Consider the following 20,234-nt stretch of genomic DNA (forward strand, 5'->3'; position numbering starts at 1 on the left):
AATAAGGCTACTCTCGTGCTAAGATTGAAAGGAGATTCCATGTTTGGATTTGAGCATGTTTTCCTGTGGTCCATGTGACAGAGGTGGTGTGATATTTGATAGACAGGAGCAGTCTGTTGGGAGATCTGGGCAGTGACAAACATAACTAGGCCCAGACATATAACTGGGCTGACACTGCTACCACTGCAGGCCTGTGGTATCGTTGTACAGTTTATTGCACAGCCATGATAGATTCAGTTCAGGACAAAAATTGGTGTCTATGATTAAACCGATTTGATTGTGGTTCTTTGGGGATGTGTTTGACAGTATCTGGTGTGACTTGTGTCTGTGTGATTATCAGTGGTAGGTAGCAGCTGGCTGGGGACAGTGACACTCCCCACCAGATGGTTTCTTGGTTGTTGACAAGTGCTAACCTTACATAGGAAATAATAAAAGTGTCAGTTTTCCTCTCTACCAGAAAACTGGTGTTGTCATGTAAGTGAAAGAATTATATATGAAATGTTTGTATTGCTATATTACCCAGTGACTGTCTGAATGACTGAATATCTTCCTCAATTTATGAAGCTCAATATTTGATGAACAAACTCACCAAACCAGTGGGAGATCTATGATTGTCATTGTTTTTTCTTGTCTGACTGAAATTAAATTGGAAAATTAAATGGAAAATCATGATATGTTTTTGTGTCTTGGATGTAAATCCAGGCTATAACTTTGGAGTTATCTGTGTACTTTCCAGTGAAGTATACTGAAAACCAAGTAACCAATGTCCAATAATCAATTTGCCAAGTAAAATACATTGTAGTGTGACATCAGCTGATAATGTTATTAGATAATGTTATGAACTTAGCATTGGCTGTTGAGAAACTGTAAAAAGCCTGCTGTGGAAAAACACTGTATGTGAGGACAGCCAAAAGTTATTTTTAGGTCCATTCTGGCACTCTATAGGAATTCCAGAGGCACTGTATTGGTGCTGTATATCACATGATCTGTTGACTAGGTTCATCAAGGCAAATAATGTTAAGATTATTGAATCTGTTATTCATTGCATTGTGAAAAGCAGGAGTGAAAAATTTGTGAGTTTGTAGAGTGAGTATACATTTGCTATGTAATCTGTTATGAGGCTAAGTGCATATAGAATGGGAGCTTCCCAGATAATATCCCCCCAGGTGATATGAGGAAAATGACAACTAGCAGTTGTTATTGTCTTGTCCAAAGTCTATCACCTAGCTCCAGTGCACTGGTCTTTGGCCCTTCAGGGGCCCTGATGCATGTGGAGCTTGTGGCCAGGCAGGACTGACAGGCTGCTATAGGCCAGGTGCAGGGGTGCAGGGACAGCCAAAACTGATGACTTAGTCCCTTTTGGCTCTCTGAGGGGCTATAAATACACTCCTGCTCTCAAGGGAGTTATGGAACTTCAGTGCTGTATAACCAAAGACACACCTCTCAAATGTAAAAATAATGGGTCATTTCAATACCGTAATGCTCTCAAATATTTTACAGGTGTTTTGTAAAATTAAGTTAATTCAGTCTCACATTTCTCCTTCCAGGGTGCCTACCAACATGTCGACACAGGCGCCAACGTTTACACAGCCGCTCCAAAGCGTTGTGGCACTTGAGGGTAGTGCTGCAACGTTTGAGGCTCAAATTAGTGGTAAGAAAATATTCTTGTTTCATCTTATAAAATAGGCCTAAGCTTTGTTTGTGACACTGTTCAGTAATGTGTTTCAATTTAAATAGTCAAATTTAAAAATCTCCCCACTGGTACAACTTGAAATAATTTTAAAGTAAAGTTTTCTTAACATCTTAAGGATAGTCAGATGATATAGATCAGTACAGATTAACATTTGTTCATAATGCAACAGAGATCCGTTGCATAAATGAATACCAAACTCTCAATATAGGTGCTCCAGTTCCTGAGGTGAGCTGGTTTCGTGATGGCCAGGTTCTTTCTGCTGCGGCTCTGCCCGGCGTTCAGATCTCGTTCAGCGATGGCCGCGCTGTTCTGATGATCCCTGCTGTGACAGCCGCACACAGTGGAAGATTTTCTGTGAGAGCCACCAATGGTGCTGGACAAGCCACTAGCACTGCTGAACTCCTTGTAACAGGTGACTACATGTATCTCTTGCACCTGTAAGATGCAGATGGGAAATGGCCTTACGTCACAGTCACACACTATTCACACCCTTTCCTCTCTCTACAGCGGAGACTGCGCCACCAAACTTTATTCAGAGACTTCAGAGTATGACAGTGAGACAAGGAAGCCAAGTGAGACTGGATGTTCGTGTGACAGGAATCCCTACACCTGTGGTTAAGTTCTACAGAGAGGGAGCTGAGATACAGAGCTCCGCTGACTTTCAGATTGTTCAAGAAGGAGACCTTTACAGTTTGCTGATTGCTGAAGCCTTCCCAGAGGATTCTGGAACCTACTCTGTAAATGCTTCAAACAGCAGCGGACGTGCAACCTCCACATCTGAACTACTGGTTCAGGGTAAGGCTTTATAACTAATGTTGTCTGGATGTTGCTAGAGAGTAGAGCGAGTTGGTGCTTGAGCTCATGAGTGCAAATAATCACTTTTAATTTTTGTAGCATTATTGTACCATTATGTTCATCTGTATAAACTAGAGAATAGAGGTAGTAGTGAAAATAGCAATATACACACCTGAATTATTTAAACAAAGTACAGCCAATTACTTAAGAACTAAGCAAATGCACTAGCCTACTGAATTTCTAACAAATATATCTCCTAATCGTCCTTTTCCCAGGTGAGGAGGTAGCAGTGCCTGCTAAGAAGACCAAAACGGTTGTGTCTACTTCTCAGATCTCTCAGACTCGCCAGACTAGAGTTGAGAAGGTACAGTGACAGATATCAGATATGCCTCACATTGTTATACTGACAGTGAGAGTATGTCTGAATCATCTCTTACCTCTGCCTTTTTCATTGCAGAGAATGGAAGCTCATTTTGAGTCCTCCACCATGATGGCGATGCAGGTAGAGGGAGGTGTCATGACCCAGCAGTTGGCACACAAGACTCCCCCACGTGTGCCACCAAAGCCAACCTCAAAGTCACCAACTCCACCATCCCTGGTGTACAAGGTTGCAGGCGCTCGTCAACACTCTCAATCACCAGTGAGACATGTGAAGGCACCCACTCCAACCCCTGTCAGGTACAATTTGGCATATATAATATGATAATTATTAATTCACCAGACACAGATTCATGCTTTAATCTTACACAAAATGTATCTCATTTCATAAATTCTCAATTTCCAGGCCTACCTCCCCAACATCTAGGCTGTCTGTGTCTCCCATAAGACCAGTAAAGTCACCATTGACCACACGTAAGCAGATGGCACACGGAGCAGATGTTCTTCCCCCCTGGAAACAGGGAGGCTACCTGGCAGAGTCCAGCTACACCAGCATGACTGGTGGATCAACCCAGGTCCAGACCTCTGCCACCCACATGCACATGGAGCAGCACTGGGAGGGCTCCTATGGGATGCAGCAGCAGCAACAGCAGCAGCAGCAAGTATCTGGCGTCTTTGTCAAAGAGGTACGGAGTCCCACCTGTTGGCACATGAACTGTGTACTACCAGAGCCCCCTAGTGGTGGTTGTTTGGATGAGAAAACATGATGACAAGAAAGTGACTACATATCATCACTGTGAGAAGTTTCCTTGTTAAATGATTGATGTAATTGTGTATGATATAGTTTTAATCTCACTAACATGTCAGAGCCAGCATGACCTAGACGATATAAGCATGATCTTAGCTATGGAGGTAGCAGAAGTGGACCACGCCTGTCCCCAAGTGGTAGATGGGCCCAGCACAAAGATGAGCATGGACACTGGGTTTAGAAACATCACAGAGCCAAGTAGCTCAGAGAGCATCTACACCTCACCTAGTCACAGATTTCCTCATTTATTCACACATCTCCCCATAAATATAGAAACATTTTCACTTTTGATATCCATACTTTATACTTGTTTCATATGAGGGATAAACATTCCTCCAATATTCCTATGCAGAGCTGTGAGCAGAAAATAGTATATCCAGAGTAATGATGTCAACCTAATATGATATCTAACTTCTTAATATTCACTGCTGTAGCTTACCCATGACATGGAGACTACAGAAGCCATATCACCACACCACAGACGAGTACTCAGAGACCACTTTTTTTACCACACTGTATCCCTCTTTGTCACCTTTAACCTTTTGGACTATTTTCTAGTAGTATGTTAGCCAGTCCTGAGCATAGTTATGGTTAGGTAAAGCACCTCGCCTTGTGACTCCCTCACTTCATCTGCTATAGTGGCACTATATGACACAGCTTACTAATGAGGTACTAGGCTACTAACTTATCACAGAGTGATGTTGTGGTAGTATGTCGTGATGTGTCGATGTACACAGATGTCTTGTTCATGCAGCTCTAACTGCCATGGACGATCTAGTGCTGTATAACATCCACCGCTTGTTGTCTCTAGAGAGAGGGTGGGAAAAAGGCTGAAGCAGTGGCTACAGTTCTCGCTGCTGTTGACCAGGCACGTGTTTGGAAGCCTGTGCATGCAGACGCTGCCCATGCTGAAGAGGAAGCTATAGAAACAGATTTGAAACGGCAGACAATGCTGGCCGCTGAACAACATGTAACAACCCGGACAGTGAAAACCCAAATGCCAACTGTTATCCACACCGTTACCCCTGAGCAAAGCCTTCAGGCTACCCAGGTTAGAGGATCAGGACAATTAGAAAAAATAACATCAAATATTCCTTTCCTTTTTAAATCCTTGTGTTGATTTCTAGATTGTAATCATTCAATCTCGATTGCTCTGTTGGTTACATTAGATGCAAAGGAGTACAGAGACCACCACCCATGTGGACACTGCCCTTGCACCATCCCCAATTCCACATTTCACAGTCTCAAAAGTTACTGTTCCTAAACCTGATTATAATTATGAGGTAAGCTCAGGCAAATCCGGGCAAGCAGTGCAACATAACCTACTGTTTGTGAAGTATGAACTGTTAACCTTGCATTACTGTACCGACTGTTAGAATACACTGAGAGCGTATAGTTTGAAAATATATGTGAACCTATTTTAAGAAAAAATCACTGAATGAAAATTCAAAACTATCGTGGTTAAAAAAAAATCACTGCTTGCCTGAGATGCAATTTCTATTTTGTTGGATCTAACAGTTGCTAGATCAAATAAAACAATTGACAGAATATAACACCAAATGTACAATTAACCACCCCCTTTTAATTATATTAATTAATAGGTACTATACACTAAAAAAGTAATATCCATTTTTTATCCTCTGACTTTACTATTTAAATAGTAGTCTTTAAAATTCCTCACATTTCCTATGTTAATTGTAGCAATAATAAAACTAACATAGATTCCCTATCCTGTGGCTAAACAAAATAAGACAATCCTGTATTGTTCTGATTCATGATAATACCATTCTTCTTGGGTTGGTCAGGTTTCGAGAACAGGCTCTGCTATTGCCACACTGCAGAAAGATTTATCCTCTACCTCTACACAAAAGATCATCAAGCCAGTCAAGCCTTCATCTCATAAGACTGTGGAGACTAGAGTCGCTCCAGAGTCGACTCCACCTCCACATAAAGATATCAATGAGAGATATCAGGGCCATTTCGACGCTCAGTTACAGAGACAGATAGGGGCTGCATATACAGGGGGCTTGGAGCAAATATATGAGGACTGGGAAGCACAGGTTTGTAACCCAGATATTCAGAGCAATTCTCCTCCTCTTCAGTCTCTAACGGTGCTCCTCTATAGCTACTCACAATCTCTCCCTGTTTCTTAAGATCTTTTCCTTCCAGCCTCCTTTTTGCATGTTGTAATCTTAGCCCACAGCAAGACAAGCTGGAGACACTTTTCATAGTGGAACTCTAATATAAAGATTTGCATTTCATAGGTTGTGGAAGCAGCCACTGTTCCTTCACCCATGGCAGAGAGTGTGATGCCACCTTCTATTGTGGCTGTAAGTGTTTAATTTTTTATACTGTTTTAATGTCATTTTTGTCCAAAGATTGTTTTTGTTTTTAAATATTTAATTAAAGTATTATTATTTAAAATGTTTATTTTCAGGGTTTGAAGAACTTGACTGTGACTGAGGGTGAATCTGTGAGTCTGGAGTGCCAGATTTCTGGTCACCCTGCTCCTGGAATCATGTGGTTCAGAGAGGACTACAGAATCGAGAGCTCCATTGACTTCCAGATCACCTATGAGAGTGGATTTGCTCGTCTGGTGATCCGTGAGGCCTTTGCTGAGGATAGCGGTCGCTTCACTTGCACTGCCACCAGCGAGGCTGGAACAGTCAGCACATCCTGCTACCTGCTTGTTCAAGGTAAGGGAGGGATTATGCTAAATCAACATCTAAACAGTGTTTGTCTATAATCTTAAAGGGGAGATTTCAATGTTGGTTTTCCATTGCAGTGTCCGAGGAAATTGAGAGCAGAGAGGAGCTAACTGCTGTCACTGAACACATTGAAACTACTCAAGAGAAACAGTGAGAAGAAAAACAGTTAATTCATTTTCTTTTAGATCAATAGACTGTCAAATGGTTTAACTTTAATTGCTACCTTGTCCACAATTCAGGATTACAATGGAAGTAAAGGAGGAGAGCATGTCAGAGGTGAGTGGCGCTGCAGAGTCTGTGGAAATGACAGCTGCCGTCGCTCCCTTCTTCATCAAGAAGCCAACTGTTCAGAAGCTGGTGGAGGGAGGAAGTGTTGTCTTCGAGTGCCAGGTCGGAGGAAGCCCAAAGCCCCACATTTTCTGGAAGAAGAGTGGAGTCCCCCTTACTACTGGATACAGGTACTTGGGACACATTGGCAAATACGTGTATTCATAAGACTGACTATAATGATGACTGAATATGCTGTTTACCGTGTATTCTACATTAATCCATTAGATACAAAGTTACCTATAAGAAGGAGACTGGAGAGTGCAGGTTGGAGATCTCCATGACATTCGCTGATGATGCGGGAGAATACGCCATCTTTGCCAAGAACCAGCTTGGAGAAGCCTCAGCCTCAGCCAATCTGCTTGAGGAAGGTTTGTTTGCTAAATACAAGCACATTACATTGATTGGTATTACAAATGGCAAAACCTTTGTTTAACCTTTTGTTTGTACATTCACAACTTTGTTTACAGAGGAATATGATGCCTACATCAAGAAACACGAAGTGACAATTAAGACTGAAGTGACTACAATGGTGCTGGAGCCCCGAGTGGGAGATGTGGCTCCTGTGAGTGAATATGAAAAAGAAGAGATTTACACACAGAGGAGAATAACTCAGCAGGCACAGATGCAAACATTTGTCACTGAGCAGGTATTCAGACTCATATACTATCGCTACATGACTTTGATTTAACTTATTATTGACAAAATAACAACATTCGTCATTCAAATAAATTCAATTTTCTTTAGGTCTTCCAGATATCTACCATTGAGGAGAGGATAATCCATGAGATTGAGTTCCGTATCCTGAAGATTACCTACCAGGAGCTAGTGACTGAGGATGGGGAGCAGATGATCACTGTGGCAGAAGAGGAGGCTGTACAGCCTGCCTTTGACACCCCAGTCAAACACTACAGAATCATGGAAGGAAAGGGAGTCACTTTCCACTGTAAAATGGCAGGAAAGCCACTACCCAAGGTACTTGAGTATAATTATAGATCGTTTTGGAAATACCACTTGATATTAGCATTGTACTTCACAGAATATATATTTTGGACCTTCATCAAATCTATTTTTCCACTTTGTTTTTCAAAAGATTGCATGGTACAAAGATGGCAAACGCATCCAACATGGTGGCCGCTACCAGATGGAGGTTCTCCAGGATGGTAGAGCCAGCCTTCGCCTCCCTGTGGTGTTGCCTGAGGATGAGGGTGTTTACACAGCATTTGCCAGCAACATGAAGGGCAATTCTGTCAGCTCTGGGAAGCTGTACTTTGAACCTTCTGTCCAGAGATACACACCCCAGCCAGCAATGCAAAGAATTCGGTATGATTTTTACTTGGCTAAATGTTACATGTACACAAAGGTTAACGTTTAGAGGCACCTCTGAAATTAATTTCTATCTGCTTAGGTCCACATCCCCGCGATCTCTAAGTCGCTCTCCTGGACGTTCTTCTAGTCAATCTCCTGGACGCTCTCCTGCTCGCAGGCTTGATGAAACAGATGAGAGTCAGCTGGAGAGGCTGTACAAGCCTGTATTTGTCATGAAGCCTTCTTCATTCAAGTGCTCTGAGGGGCAGACTGCAAGATTTGACCTGAAAGTTGTTGGTAGACCAATGCCTGACACATTCTGGTTTCACAACGGTAAGTGCCTTTGGAGTCTGGAAAAACCTTGGCATGACACTCTACGCAGGATATTAAGTTGTTTCTCTCCTCTTATTTTTTACGTTTATCTTTTTTTTTCAGGACAACAAGTGGTCAATGACTACACCCACAAGATAGTGGTTAAAGAGGATGGAACTCAGTCATTGATTGTGGTTCCAGCCATGCCCAATGACTCAGGAGAGTGGACTGTTGTTGCACAGAACAGAGCTGGAAGAACCTCTGTTTCCACGACTCTAACAGTTGATGGTAATATCATGTTACATACTTTATATACTCTGTGAATAACTAGTAATGGTGTATTCTTAAATTTAAAGTATAAAAGTAATTGATTGATGATTTATACTTAAAGTATTAAAGTATTGTGACATATAACTGACCAAGAATATTCCACATTTGCCATTTACAGCGAAAGAAAACTTGATTAGACCCCAGTTTACTGAGAAGCTGAAGAACATCAGTGTTAAGCAAGGCACTCTGGTTGAGTTGGCAGTCAAAGCTATTGGAAACCCACTGCCTGACATTGTTTGGCTGAAAAACAGTGACATCATCTCCCCAATTAAGCACCCACATATCAAGTATGTGTTTTTCCACATTTTTTACTTATTATTACATTGCTGGTGAACTTAAATAAGACAACATTTCTTGTCTTTTAAGGTTGATTGAGAGATACAGTATGTATGCTATTGTTACAGGATTGAAGGCACCAAAGGAGAAGCCAAATTCCAGATCCCTTCACCATCCGGTTCTGATAGTGCGTGGTACACCGCCACAGCCATCAACAAAGCTGGAAGAGATACCACTCGCTGCAGAGTGAATGTTGAGGTTGACTTTACTGAACCTGAACCAGAGAGGAAGCTCATTATTCCCAAGGGAACCTACAAGGCCAAGGACATTGCAGCTCCTGAGTTGGAACCTTTGCATCTTCGTTATGGTCAAGAGCAATGGGAAGAGGGAGACCTTTATGACAAAGAGAAGCAACAGAAGCCACAGTTTAAGAAGAAGCTGACATCTGTCAGGCTGAAGCGTTTCGGGCCTGTCCATTTTGAATGCAGGCTTACTCCTATTGGAGACCCTACGATGGTGGTTGAGTGGCTGCATGATGGCAAACCCCTGGCAGCTGCTAACAGGTTGCGCATGGTCAATGAATTTGGCTACTGCAGTCTTGACTTTGAAGCTGCCTATGCCAGAGACAGCGGCGTCATCACCTGCAGATCCACTAACAAGTTTGGTGTTGACCAGACTTCAGCTACCCTGATTGTCAAGGATGAGAAGAGCCTTGTTGAGGAATCCCAGCTCCCTGAGGGTAGGAAGGGAGTACAAAGGATTGATGAGATGGAGCGCATTGCTCATGAGGGTGGTCCATCTGGAGTCAGTACGGATGATGTGTCTGAAAAGACCAAGCCAGAGATTGTCCTTCTCCCTGAGCCTGCCAGAGTGCTGGAGGGTGAGACAGCAAGATTCCGTTGCAGAGTGACTGGTTATCCTACACCAAAGGTCAACTGGTACCTCAATGGTCAGCTCATTCGCAAAAGCAAGAGAATGAGACTACGCTATGATGGTATTTACTATCTGGAGATTGTAGATATCAAGTCATATGATTCAGGGGAGGTAAAAGTGCTAGCAGAGAACCCAGTTGGCACAGCTGAGCATACTGTTAAGCTGGAAATCTCACAGAAGGAGGACTTCAGAGCCATCCTTCGACGTGCACCTGAGGCTAAGGTCCCAGAGCCCAGCGTGGAGCATGGGAAAGTTTCCTTTGATGTTGTGAAGGTTGACAAACCTGATGAGGACACCCGGCCCAAGGAGGTGGTAAAACTGAAGAAGACAGAGAGAGTCATCCATGAGAAATCCACAGAGGAAACAGACGAGTTGAAAAATAAATTCAAGCGCAGGACAGAGGAGGGTTATTATGAGGCCATCACTGCTGTGGAGCTCAAGTCTCGCAGGAAGGATGAGTCTTATGAGGGTATGCTTAGGAAGAGGAAGGAGGAGCTTCTTCATCATGTCAAACAGGTGTCTGAGGCTGAAAAGAAGAAAGAAGAAGAACGCAAAGTTACTGTGCCCACAATCAAACCAGAGAGGATTCAGCTATCTCCCAGCATGGAAGCTCCAAAGATCTTGGAGCGCATTGCAAGCAAGACAGTCAGCCTGATGGAGGAAGTTCGCTTCAGAGTCAGAGTTGTTGGTAAACCAGAACCAGAGTGCCAGTGGTTCAAGAATGGCATTTTACTAGAGAAGACAGAACGCATCTACTGGTATTGGCCCGAGGACCATGTATGCGAATTAGTTATACATAATGTCACAGCAGAAGATTCTGCTAGCGTCATGGTGAAAGCCATCAACATTGCAGGGGAAACTTCAAGCCATGCCTTCCTGTTGGTGCAAGGTATAGTTATCATATAATAAAATCCTTGTTTCATTCATTACTATGACTTGTCCTATTGCAATAATATGTATGAACATACATACAGTACATTATATTGTATGTGTGCAACTGTGTCCCTTTCAATCTGTCAGTAAAACTTATGCAAGGAGTAGTTTGAAAGGCACTGAATCACTGTATCCCTACTGTTCTCTTCCTCTTCCCCATTTCAGGGAAGGCAGTCATCTCCTTCACACAAGAGCTGGAGGAAACCAATGCCAAAGAGAAAGACACCATGGCCACTTTTGAGTGTGAAACCAACGAGCCTTTTGTTAAAGTCAAATGGCTGAAGAACAATGTGGAGATATTCTCTGGAGACAAATATAGGATGCACTCAGACAGAAAGGTTCACTTCTTGTCTGTCCTCACCATCAGCATGAAGGACGATGCAGAGTACAGCTGTGTTGTTGTTGATGACGACTACATCAGAACCAGAGCCAGGCTTGTTGTTGAAGGTATGTTAGTGTCCAAAATGGGGATTTAACTTCCCCATTAGTTCCAACCCACCTAATATAGATAAAACTAAAGTTGGCATGTAACATGCACTTTTATTCCACACAATTTAGAATATGAACTGGTCTGTCTGGGCCAGCCTCGAACCACTTACATTTCCAAGCCATATGCTCTAACCGCTGTGCTACCTACTGGCTCTCTAATAATGCCTATCTATTATCTTGTCCCTGTCTGTTTCCTCACCGCTCTGAGTTGACATATCTTTGTCATAAACTCTGGCTATGCATGAAATGTAATGAATTGTATGGTGAACACATTTCTCACTGTGAATTCAAGTGCTTAGAATATTAACCACAGAGAAACACATGGCTTGTTAATTATAGACCACCAAGACAATACAGTGTTGTCCACAACCATTCTGTCTATGGATTACATGGTTGCGGCTTTGAAAATAATTTATTTACAGCGTTGATTCAGGCTGTTTACACAGTTTGAATGATCCTGCATTCATCAGGTAACTGATGTTAACATGCTGTTACAGCAGTTTGCCAGATGTGCTCAATGATGCATCCTGGCAGCCCAAAAATAGGATTGAATGCCAACATGTGAAAAATTAAATGAGCTACATCTGTACATTTGGTTTTATGAGCATGCAACACACATTTTAACTAAAATTAGTTCTACAGTATATGGCAGTGAATGCAGATTACATCTTGGAAAGAGCCTGGTCAACCGTGGGGGCATACCAGTGTTATCAACACTAGATACAGGTTACAACCTTCCAGAGACACCATGCTAATGTGAAGAGTGAATTAAACTGGACCAAGGATCTTCAAAAAGCCAGATTTAACTCAGATGAACTACTGTACATGTAGTCTGGTTCAGGCCAATAACTAACAGCCTTAATAAGTAGTGTGGTATCAACTGTGTCAGAAGCTAGGTCAATAAAGAGGGCTACACAATGCCTCATTATAATTATTAAAACATTTAAAACCATGGAGGCAGCAGGGATGATAGTATGACTTGGTCCGAAACCTGAAAGATTAACATTTAAAATACAATTGGCAGTTAACGGATCTTAGCTGATCATGTATCAAGGATCCCTGTATCAGGGATTCTAACATTTAGAAAGTTTAGAGATAGGGAGATAGACAGTTATTGAGGTATGACAGGTGAAAGGGGAGTCTTCTAAGCTGCCGTCTAGACCTCTAAACCAAATTGAGGCTGGGAGATCGACGAGCATAGGCTATTTGGTCATGACCAGAAAAAACATTTTATTTATTTTCTCTCTAAATTTCACACCTAGGTAAAGAAGTAGATACGTTTTCACACATCAGTGCATTTACAGTTTTCCAGAAACTAGAAGGTTCTCCTGCAGAGTTAGATATGATGTTTAGATTATTTAAAAATAAAAAGTAATGATAATAACAATAATAATAATAATAATAATAATACAATTAAAAAAAACTTGATTTGGCTTTTATTTCAGAGTTGCCTAAAAAACTGCCAGTCACATACCAGATTAGTGTTCCTAGCTCCAGGCCCGATGTCTCTCCCTATAGTTCTGATATCTCTTTGGAGAATCAGGAGTTTGAGAGATCCTGCATTCTAAGACAGTTAAATAGGGTGTGCTTGTCAACCAATGGAATGCTCCAGAGCTGGATCTGGGGAAGTGGGATTAATGGGAAGTGGCTCATGTGCTGTTACTGTGTATATTTACCTATATACATATATTTTTCTACAGGTGCTCCACTAGAAATAGTGAAGAACTTGGAGAACACAGAGGTGCCTGAGACCTACTCTGGAGAGTTTGAGTGTGTTGTTTCACGTGAGGATGCTGAGGGTATCTGGCTCTTTGAGAACAAAGAGATCACCCCCAGCAGCAAGTATGTCATGTCCTCCCGACGTGGAAGACACACACTATCTGTGAAAGATGTGAAGAAAGAAGACCAGGGCAAATACACATTCACTGTGGAGAGTTTTAAGACAAGTGCTTCCCTGAAGATGAAACGTGAGTTTTAAATAATAATTGGACTATTATTACCGTTGCAGCAGTATTGGCTTAGTCCTTAGTAGACAAATTTGAATCTCATTATTATTTCATTTGTCTCGTCTAGTGCGTCCTGTGACACTGATGCAACCGCTGTCTGACTTGATGGTTTGTGAGGGTGACATTGCTCAGCTAGAAGTGAAGTTCTCTCAAGAAAATGTTGAGGGGACATGGATGAAGAATGGTCAAGCCATCTCTGCCTCAGGTCGTATTCACATTGTTGTTGACAAACTCACCCACAAGCTGCTGATTGAGGATACCAAGAGGGAGGACAATGGAATGTATTCCTTTGTGGTTCCCGCTCAGGACATCTCCACCACAGGAAAACTGACCATTCAAAGTAAGCTAGCTCTTATTCTACACTCATTTTCCAAGATTCCGTTTCTCATACAATCCCCAAGTTGACCAAATCATTGATATTTGTGTGTGTTTGTGTGTGTTATAGTTATAGCAATTTTGGCACCACTCAAAGATGTCACATCAGTAGAGGGCACCAAGGCCGTTATGGAAGCCAAGATTTCTGCTGCAGATGTTAGCTCTGTGAAGTGGTACCACAATGACAAGCTTGTGATGCCCAGCGAGAGGATCCAGTTGATTGCAAAGGGATCCAAACAGCGCCTGGTATTCAACAGGACATATGCCTCAGATGAAGGACACTACAAGCTGGTTGTTGGCAGGGCTGACACAAGCTGTAAACTTTCTGTCCAAAGTAAGCATTTTGCACAAATTTCACCATTTAACAAAACATGAGAAGGAAAATGTAAGTTTAGAGCTCTTATATTACTTATTTCCACAGAAATTCAAATTGTAAAGCACATGGAGGACCAGGTGTGCACTGAGACCCAGAATGTCACCTTTGCCATTGAGGTTTCTCATCCTGGCATTGATGCTGTCTGGACCTTTAAGAAGCAGAACCTCAAAGCTGGTGTGAAGCACAAGATGGAAGCTAAAGGCAAGCACTATGCCTTGACTATCCTTGATGCCATGAAGGATGAAGAAGGGCTATATTCTTTTGCTGCTGGTGAAAAAACATCCAGTGCAAATCTTACTGTGTCAGGTATGATTAAAAAGGCACCTTCCACTACACTCTTCAAATTTAAAAACTGCAGGCATGAGATATACAGTAGAACATTTCTATGGAAGGTGCCAATTTCACATGGATTATTTCTATAACCAGGTGGAGCCATCAACAGACCCCTTCGTGATGTGATTGTGGCTGACTCTCAGACTGCTGTGTTGGAGTGTGAGGTGGCCAACGCTAACACAGAGGGCACATGGCTGAAGGATGGACATCGTATGGACTTCAGTGACAATGTCAGGAGTGAGAAACTTGGTGCTGTCAGGCGTCTTGTTATCGTTATAACCAGAACCACTGATATTGGTGAATACACCTACCAGGTTAAAAACTCAAAGACAACAGCCAACCTGAGAGTTGAGGGTAAGTGCCATCTTCTGAATGGTGACATTACACTTCACCTTTAAGTTTACATTAATTACTATGTTACAACATAGCAATACCTTTAGTAGCAGCATTAGATAGTTACTCAGGCACTGTTATATCAGTACATGGTATTGTAATTTCTCTGCATAGATTATTAAGCAATGGTGTAACCCCTGTACCCTCCCCCACCACACACACACACACACACACACACAATGTAATTACATAGAGGAAAATCCTGAAGCATTTCTGGTGTAATATTTAGAGTTACATAGTAGCTAATGTCAACATAAAGTGTTAGCCATCTTCTGTTTTAAGAGCTGTGATTCATCACGATCTGACTGCTGTTGATAAATGGCAATGTTTGATTTCATAGCTGTGAAAATCAAGAAGACCCTGAAGAACCAAACTCTCACAGAGACACAGGAGGCAGTGTTTAGTCTGGAGCTCACCCATGAGAATGTGAAGGGTTCACAGTGGATCAAGAATGGTGTTGAGATCCGCCCCAGCGATAAGTATGAAATCTCTGTCGATGGCATGATCCACACACTGAAGATCAAGAACTGCACCACTCATGATGAGTCTGTCTATGGATTCAAACTTGGAAAGCTGTCTGCTAATGCCAGATTGAACATTGAGAGTAAGTTGACATTTGTCTGTTACACATGCAATACATACTGTAAGATACAGATCTTATTGTGTTGTAAATTGTTTCATCATGTAATTGATTTCAATATTGTTACAGCAATTAAGGTTGTGAAGAAGCCAAAGGATGTAACATCACTGTTGGGGGCCACTGCCTTTATTGAGCTGAGCCTGTCCCACGATGACATCCCTGTGAAATGGATGTTCAAAAATATGGAGCTGAAACCAAGTGAGCACTACAAAATGCTGTCTGAAAGGAAATCTCACAAGCTGGTCATCCAGAATGTGGACACAAACAAGGCTGGAGAGTACACTGCTGTGGTTGGACATCTGCAGTGCAGTGCATCTCTTGATGTTGAATGTAAGTGTGAATTTAGTTCAAATCAATAAGAAATACGCAAATAACAATAATTGATTGTGTATGTAACTGCAAAATAATCAATTCACTATTGACTGTTGTTTCTGGTCTCCAGCCTTGCGGGTCACCAAATCCTTAAAGAGCATTGAAGTCCCAGAGACCCAGGTAGCAACATTTGAGTGTGAAGTTTCACATTTCAATGTCCCATCCACCTGGCTGAAAAATGGAGTGCAGATTGAGATGAGTGAGAAGTTCAGGATAGTGGTCCAGGGCAAACTTCACCAGCTCAAGATCATGAACACCAGCAGAGAAGACTCTGCAGAATATACCTTTGTCTGTGGAAATGACAGGGTCTCTGCAACTCTGACTGTTAACCGTAAGTTTTCTCTATTACACTGTACACTAATTATTTTCATAAAGCCGTATTAGCTGTAACAAATCACACTGACATTATTTGTATTTTTGGACAGCCATCTTAATCACCTCCATGCTGCAAGACCTCAAAGCTCAGGAGAGAGACACTATCACATTTGAAGTGAATGTCAATTATGAAGGCATCACCTTCAAGTGGCTCAAGAATGGTGTCGAGATTCGGTCAACAGACAGAAGCCAGACTCGCTCAAAACAGCTCACTCACACCCTTACCATCCGAAATGTTCATTTTGGTGATACTGGAGAATATATGTTTGTGGCGGGCTGTGCAGCAACATCAGCAAAGCTTTCCATTGATGGTAAGTTCTGTTTTTGATCAGTTTGAATAGAATATTGGATGATACTTTTATTTTTTGACTTTGAGTATTTGGCATTGCATTGGCATCATAGTTTTTCAGTCAGTTTATTTCTACCCTTCTTTTTTACTCAGCTCGTGTGATTGAATTCACCAAGCACATCAAAGATATCAAGATAACAGAGAAGAAGAAGGCTATTTTTGAATGTGAAATTTCTGAACCGAATGTCCAAGTGATGTGGATGAAAGATGGACTGGAGCTGGAAATATCTGAAAGGTATCTCAATCATTACATTGTTCTGTTATAACATACTGTGTGAAATACTAGTCATGATTTATCATTATACTCTGTATTGCACCTCTTTGCAGATTCAAAGTCTCCACTGAGAAGTTTTTGCACCGCCTGATGATCCAGACTGTTCGCATGTCTGATGCTGGAGAGTATTCTGTGGTCGCTGGTGCAAGCATTTCAAAGGCTCATCTTAGTGTGGAAGGACGTGATGTCCGGATCACAGAGCCAGCGGAGAAGGATATCACGGTAAGTAGGAATATCTAAAATTGAAATGTGAAAATTGAAAGAGCAGCCTGAACCGATGTTAATAAATGTCAATACAATATTAATATATGAAATGCATACTATTTCTAGGTGGTTGAGAAACAAAGAGCAACATTCGAATTTGAAGTCGGTGAGGAGGACATTGAAGGCCGTTGGCTCAGGAATGGCGCAGAGATCCAGTTTTCAGTTGAAGACCGGTTTAACTATATTACGGTTCGAAAGACTCACCGTTTGACTATTGCCGAAACCTTTAGAAGTGATGCAGGGGAGTATACCTTCATCGCTGGAAAAAACAGGACTGTTGTGACCTTACATGTCAAGAGTAAGTGTTGACTGTGTCTTTGTGTAATTAATTTCATTAACCCAATAAAAATATTTAAAAAAAACATGTTTACACAACAAAACAGATTTCCGAAAGTGGGATGGATTCTCTGATCTACCCTGAATGTGCAAATGCCAACTTAAAAGGCATAAAACAATGATCATGTGATTCAGTACCAGGTTACAATTTTTCTTTTGTTAACCCTTCTAACCAAAGCTCTTGCTTAATTCTTTCATTTAGTCCCTGAGCCACCACAGATCATTCAGCACATGCAGCCCCTGTCTGTGGAGGCAGGCAAACCTGCTCGTTTCTCTGTGGAAGTGACTGGCGTCCCCCAGCCTCAAGTGTCCTGGTACAAAAACTCCCAGGCTCTCTCCCCCGGGTTCAAGTGCAAGTTCCTGCATGAAGGAAACAAGCACACACTGCTACTTATTGAAGTGTTCCCAGAGGATGCTGCCATCTACAACTGTGAGGCCAAGAATGACTTTGGCATGGCCACAAGCTCAGCAGCCCTCAATGTGGAAGGTATACTGAGAAATATACAATTTAATGGCTAGGATAAGGATTTGAAACAGTTAATTAGGAATCAAGTTGAATTTTTTTTTTCAGTTTCAGAAGTAGTGTCTCCCGATACTGGATCTCCTCTGTCCACACCTATGGTCATCTCTCCCATTCGTGATGTCTTGGTCAAGGAGGGAAATTCAACCAAATTCCAGTGCCGCGTCTCTGGCGAAGGTATCTATGCTTGATTATCTTCACAGGCACTGTATTATTTAACCACTGTAAACTTAAACAGGAAGTTAAACTATGAATTAAACATTTCTCTCTCTATCAGATCTGGGGGTCAGTTGGTACTGCAAGAATAAGGAGCTCAAACAGTCGGACTTCTTCCGGATGTCTCAGATTGGTGACACCTGTCAGCTAGAGATAGCCAAGGTTTGCCTTGAGGATGAAGGGGAATACACATGTGTTGCCAGGAATTCATCAGGAATGGTGTCTTGTTCTGCAACTTTGACACTTGATGGTGAGTTAAATTGTAATCGAGTGCGATTAAATATTTCCAATTTTAAGTGTGCTTTGGTGCTATAAAATGCTCTGCTATGCATGCGCTCCAGAACTGAGATTTGCCATGCAATCAGCATTCGTTTCCTTTTCTTTTTTTACATTTGACAATATTCAAAGATAGATTTTAAAATACTTTTAAAATACAGTTGTTTTTTTCTCCGCAAAGTACAGTATGCTGCACTATATCTACTGTATTGATGCACAAAACAGCATGCAGGCCGAAAACTGCAATTGCATCAAAATCTCTGTGGCAAGTCTCAATAGCAAGCAGTGTCTATTGGCAAAAAATATTATTTTCTTCAGCCAATAGTGCAGCATGGGGAAGTGGCAAGGTTTCATGCATGTGTGGCAAGCATGCTAAAGCCAGAGATAAGCTTTCATAATAAGCACCGAATTAGGCCCAAAACAAACACAGACTTTCATTTTCAATGAGAATACAATGACCACCAAACATCACAATTAATGCTTTCTCTGAGCATGTTGGACAATACACAACAGCAACCAATTATTAGTACTAGTAATGCATTGTATATGGCCATTCAATAAATATAGAATGCAATCTTACAAGTAATGTTATGTTGTGCTATATTTTATCTCTACTTCAACAGAAATAGTTCAATTTATTAGGGGATTATTTTTTCATACCAGAGGAATCTTTCTGCAGTTACAGAAATTTGATTGAAGATTGACAATCTAGCTTTCAGGGTTTTTGTTGTACTTTGAGCACGGAGTAAACATTAGTATTTTGCTGAAGACAAGCTTGCATGACTCAACTGGAAACCGGCTATTGTCACTTCTCATTCATCATCAAATGCCACCTATCAAAAATGCTCCACCAACTTGCGCACTGGCACGTCAACAGTAACCTGAAGAAGTCACAATTGATTGTTGACCTAATTCTACTCTTTTTATTGCCTAGATGAAAATATGACAGCCATAGATAGGCAAAGTGTGTCAAGCACTGGGGAGACAAAGATAAGTCATAAAAAGGAGGTACATTCAATGGGGGACCAGTCAGTGGATGAGAGAGCACACAATGTACAGACCTTTGAATCTGTTTCTGAGACGTCCACTATGAGGAAGACATCATCGTCTGTGAAGTGGGTGGAAGTCCAGCAACAAGTCACCACTGTTAGCAAATCAGAGACAAGCTTCTCCACAAGCCCCACCTTGCTCTTGAAAATGGCTGACGTCAGAGTCAAAAGTGGTGAGATGGCACAGTTCAACTGTTCGTTTGACGGGCAGCCCTTCACTGGGATAGTGTGGGACCACAACGGACGGAGCTTGACAGACATGGAGAGGGTGAAACGCTCCGAGAGCAGAGGGCTTCAGTCCCTCGTTATACTGGGGGTGGAGCTGGGCGACCAAGGGACTTATTGCTGTACCACTACCAATAAACATGGCGAGAACAGCACCTCTGCTCAGCTCACTGTTGAAGGTGGTTACACTCTCTATTGAATATCACCACTCTCTGCCCCCATCCCACCTCATCCGCTTCCTGCTGCTATCAAAACTTTAATATTATATCCTGTAGACTGTAACCAAGGGGAATGTAGTGGAGTAACCATCTTTCTTGAATCTAGTTATTTTCCCATTGCAAGCTTGCCCCTAACATTCATCTTTCCATTTTACTAACCCCTTCAGTGTTTAAAGCCTAGATGCCCTTTCACTGATGAACTTAATCCCTAATAAATCTCCCTAACTTTATTCTCACTCAGCTAAAGAAGCAAATGTCAAAGCAGAAACCCCCGTCCCTACCGATTCTGTCCGTAAAGCCTCACAGACAGACAGGGAATCTTCTAAAAAGCCCTCTGACCAAGACAA

At 41.9% G+C, this 20,234-nt stretch overlaps 1 protein-coding gene across 1 annotated transcript in view; it reads left to right on the forward strand.

Moving 5' to 3' along the window:
- Positions 1-1,560: 1,560 nt before the first annotated feature.
- Positions 1,561-20,234, forward strand: part of LOC311312896 (titin-like) — a gene marked incomplete at both ends in the record, with an annotated part of 41,296 nt that continues 22,622 nt past the window's right edge. The window contains 37 exons of the mRNA XM_084442904.1: positions 1,561-1,651; positions 1,902-2,105; positions 2,201-2,488; positions 2,764-2,852; positions 2,946-3,166; positions 3,273-3,552; positions 4,486-4,725; positions 4,844-4,957; positions 5,480-5,734; positions 5,939-6,004; positions 6,112-6,370; positions 6,460-6,532; positions 6,622-6,840; positions 6,938-7,080; positions 7,180-7,358; positions 7,457-7,684; positions 7,803-8,032; positions 8,118-8,350; positions 8,453-8,617; positions 8,778-8,946; positions 9,064-10,757; positions 10,967-11,248; positions 12,991-13,257; positions 13,364-13,636; positions 13,742-14,005; positions 14,093-14,353; positions 14,474-14,734; positions 15,114-15,377; positions 15,483-15,743; positions 15,856-16,116; positions 16,211-16,471; positions 16,603-16,744; positions 16,837-17,005; positions 17,114-17,345; positions 17,586-17,870; positions 17,955-18,080; positions 18,181-18,381. Coding sequence (XP_084299030.1) covers positions 1,561-1,651; positions 1,902-2,105; positions 2,201-2,488; positions 2,764-2,852; positions 2,946-3,166; positions 3,273-3,552; positions 4,486-4,725; positions 4,844-4,957; positions 5,480-5,734; positions 5,939-6,004; positions 6,112-6,370; positions 6,460-6,532; positions 6,622-6,840; positions 6,938-7,080; positions 7,180-7,358; positions 7,457-7,684; positions 7,803-8,032; positions 8,118-8,350; positions 8,453-8,617; positions 8,778-8,946; positions 9,064-10,757; positions 10,967-11,248; positions 12,991-13,257; positions 13,364-13,636; positions 13,742-14,005; positions 14,093-14,353; positions 14,474-14,734; positions 15,114-15,377; positions 15,483-15,743; positions 15,856-16,116; positions 16,211-16,471; positions 16,603-16,744; positions 16,837-17,005; positions 17,114-17,345; positions 17,586-17,870; positions 17,955-18,080; positions 18,181-18,381 — 9,250 coding nt within the window. The remainder of the gene's footprint in view (positions 1,652-1,901; positions 2,106-2,200; positions 2,489-2,763; positions 2,853-2,945; positions 3,167-3,272; positions 3,553-4,485; positions 4,726-4,843; positions 4,958-5,479; positions 5,735-5,938; positions 6,005-6,111; positions 6,371-6,459; positions 6,533-6,621; positions 6,841-6,937; positions 7,081-7,179; positions 7,359-7,456; positions 7,685-7,802; positions 8,033-8,117; positions 8,351-8,452; positions 8,618-8,777; positions 8,947-9,063; positions 10,758-10,966; positions 11,249-12,990; positions 13,258-13,363; positions 13,637-13,741; positions 14,006-14,092; positions 14,354-14,473; positions 14,735-15,113; positions 15,378-15,482; positions 15,744-15,855; positions 16,117-16,210; positions 16,472-16,602; positions 16,745-16,836; positions 17,006-17,113; positions 17,346-17,585; positions 17,871-17,954; positions 18,081-18,180; positions 18,382-20,234) is intronic.

Source organism: Borostomias antarcticus (genome assembly GCF_949987555.1).
Source record: "Borostomias antarcticus genome assembly, chromosome: 9".
Lineage (NCBI taxonomy): Eukaryota > Metazoa > Chordata > Actinopteri > Stomiiformes > Stomiidae > Borostomias > Borostomias antarcticus.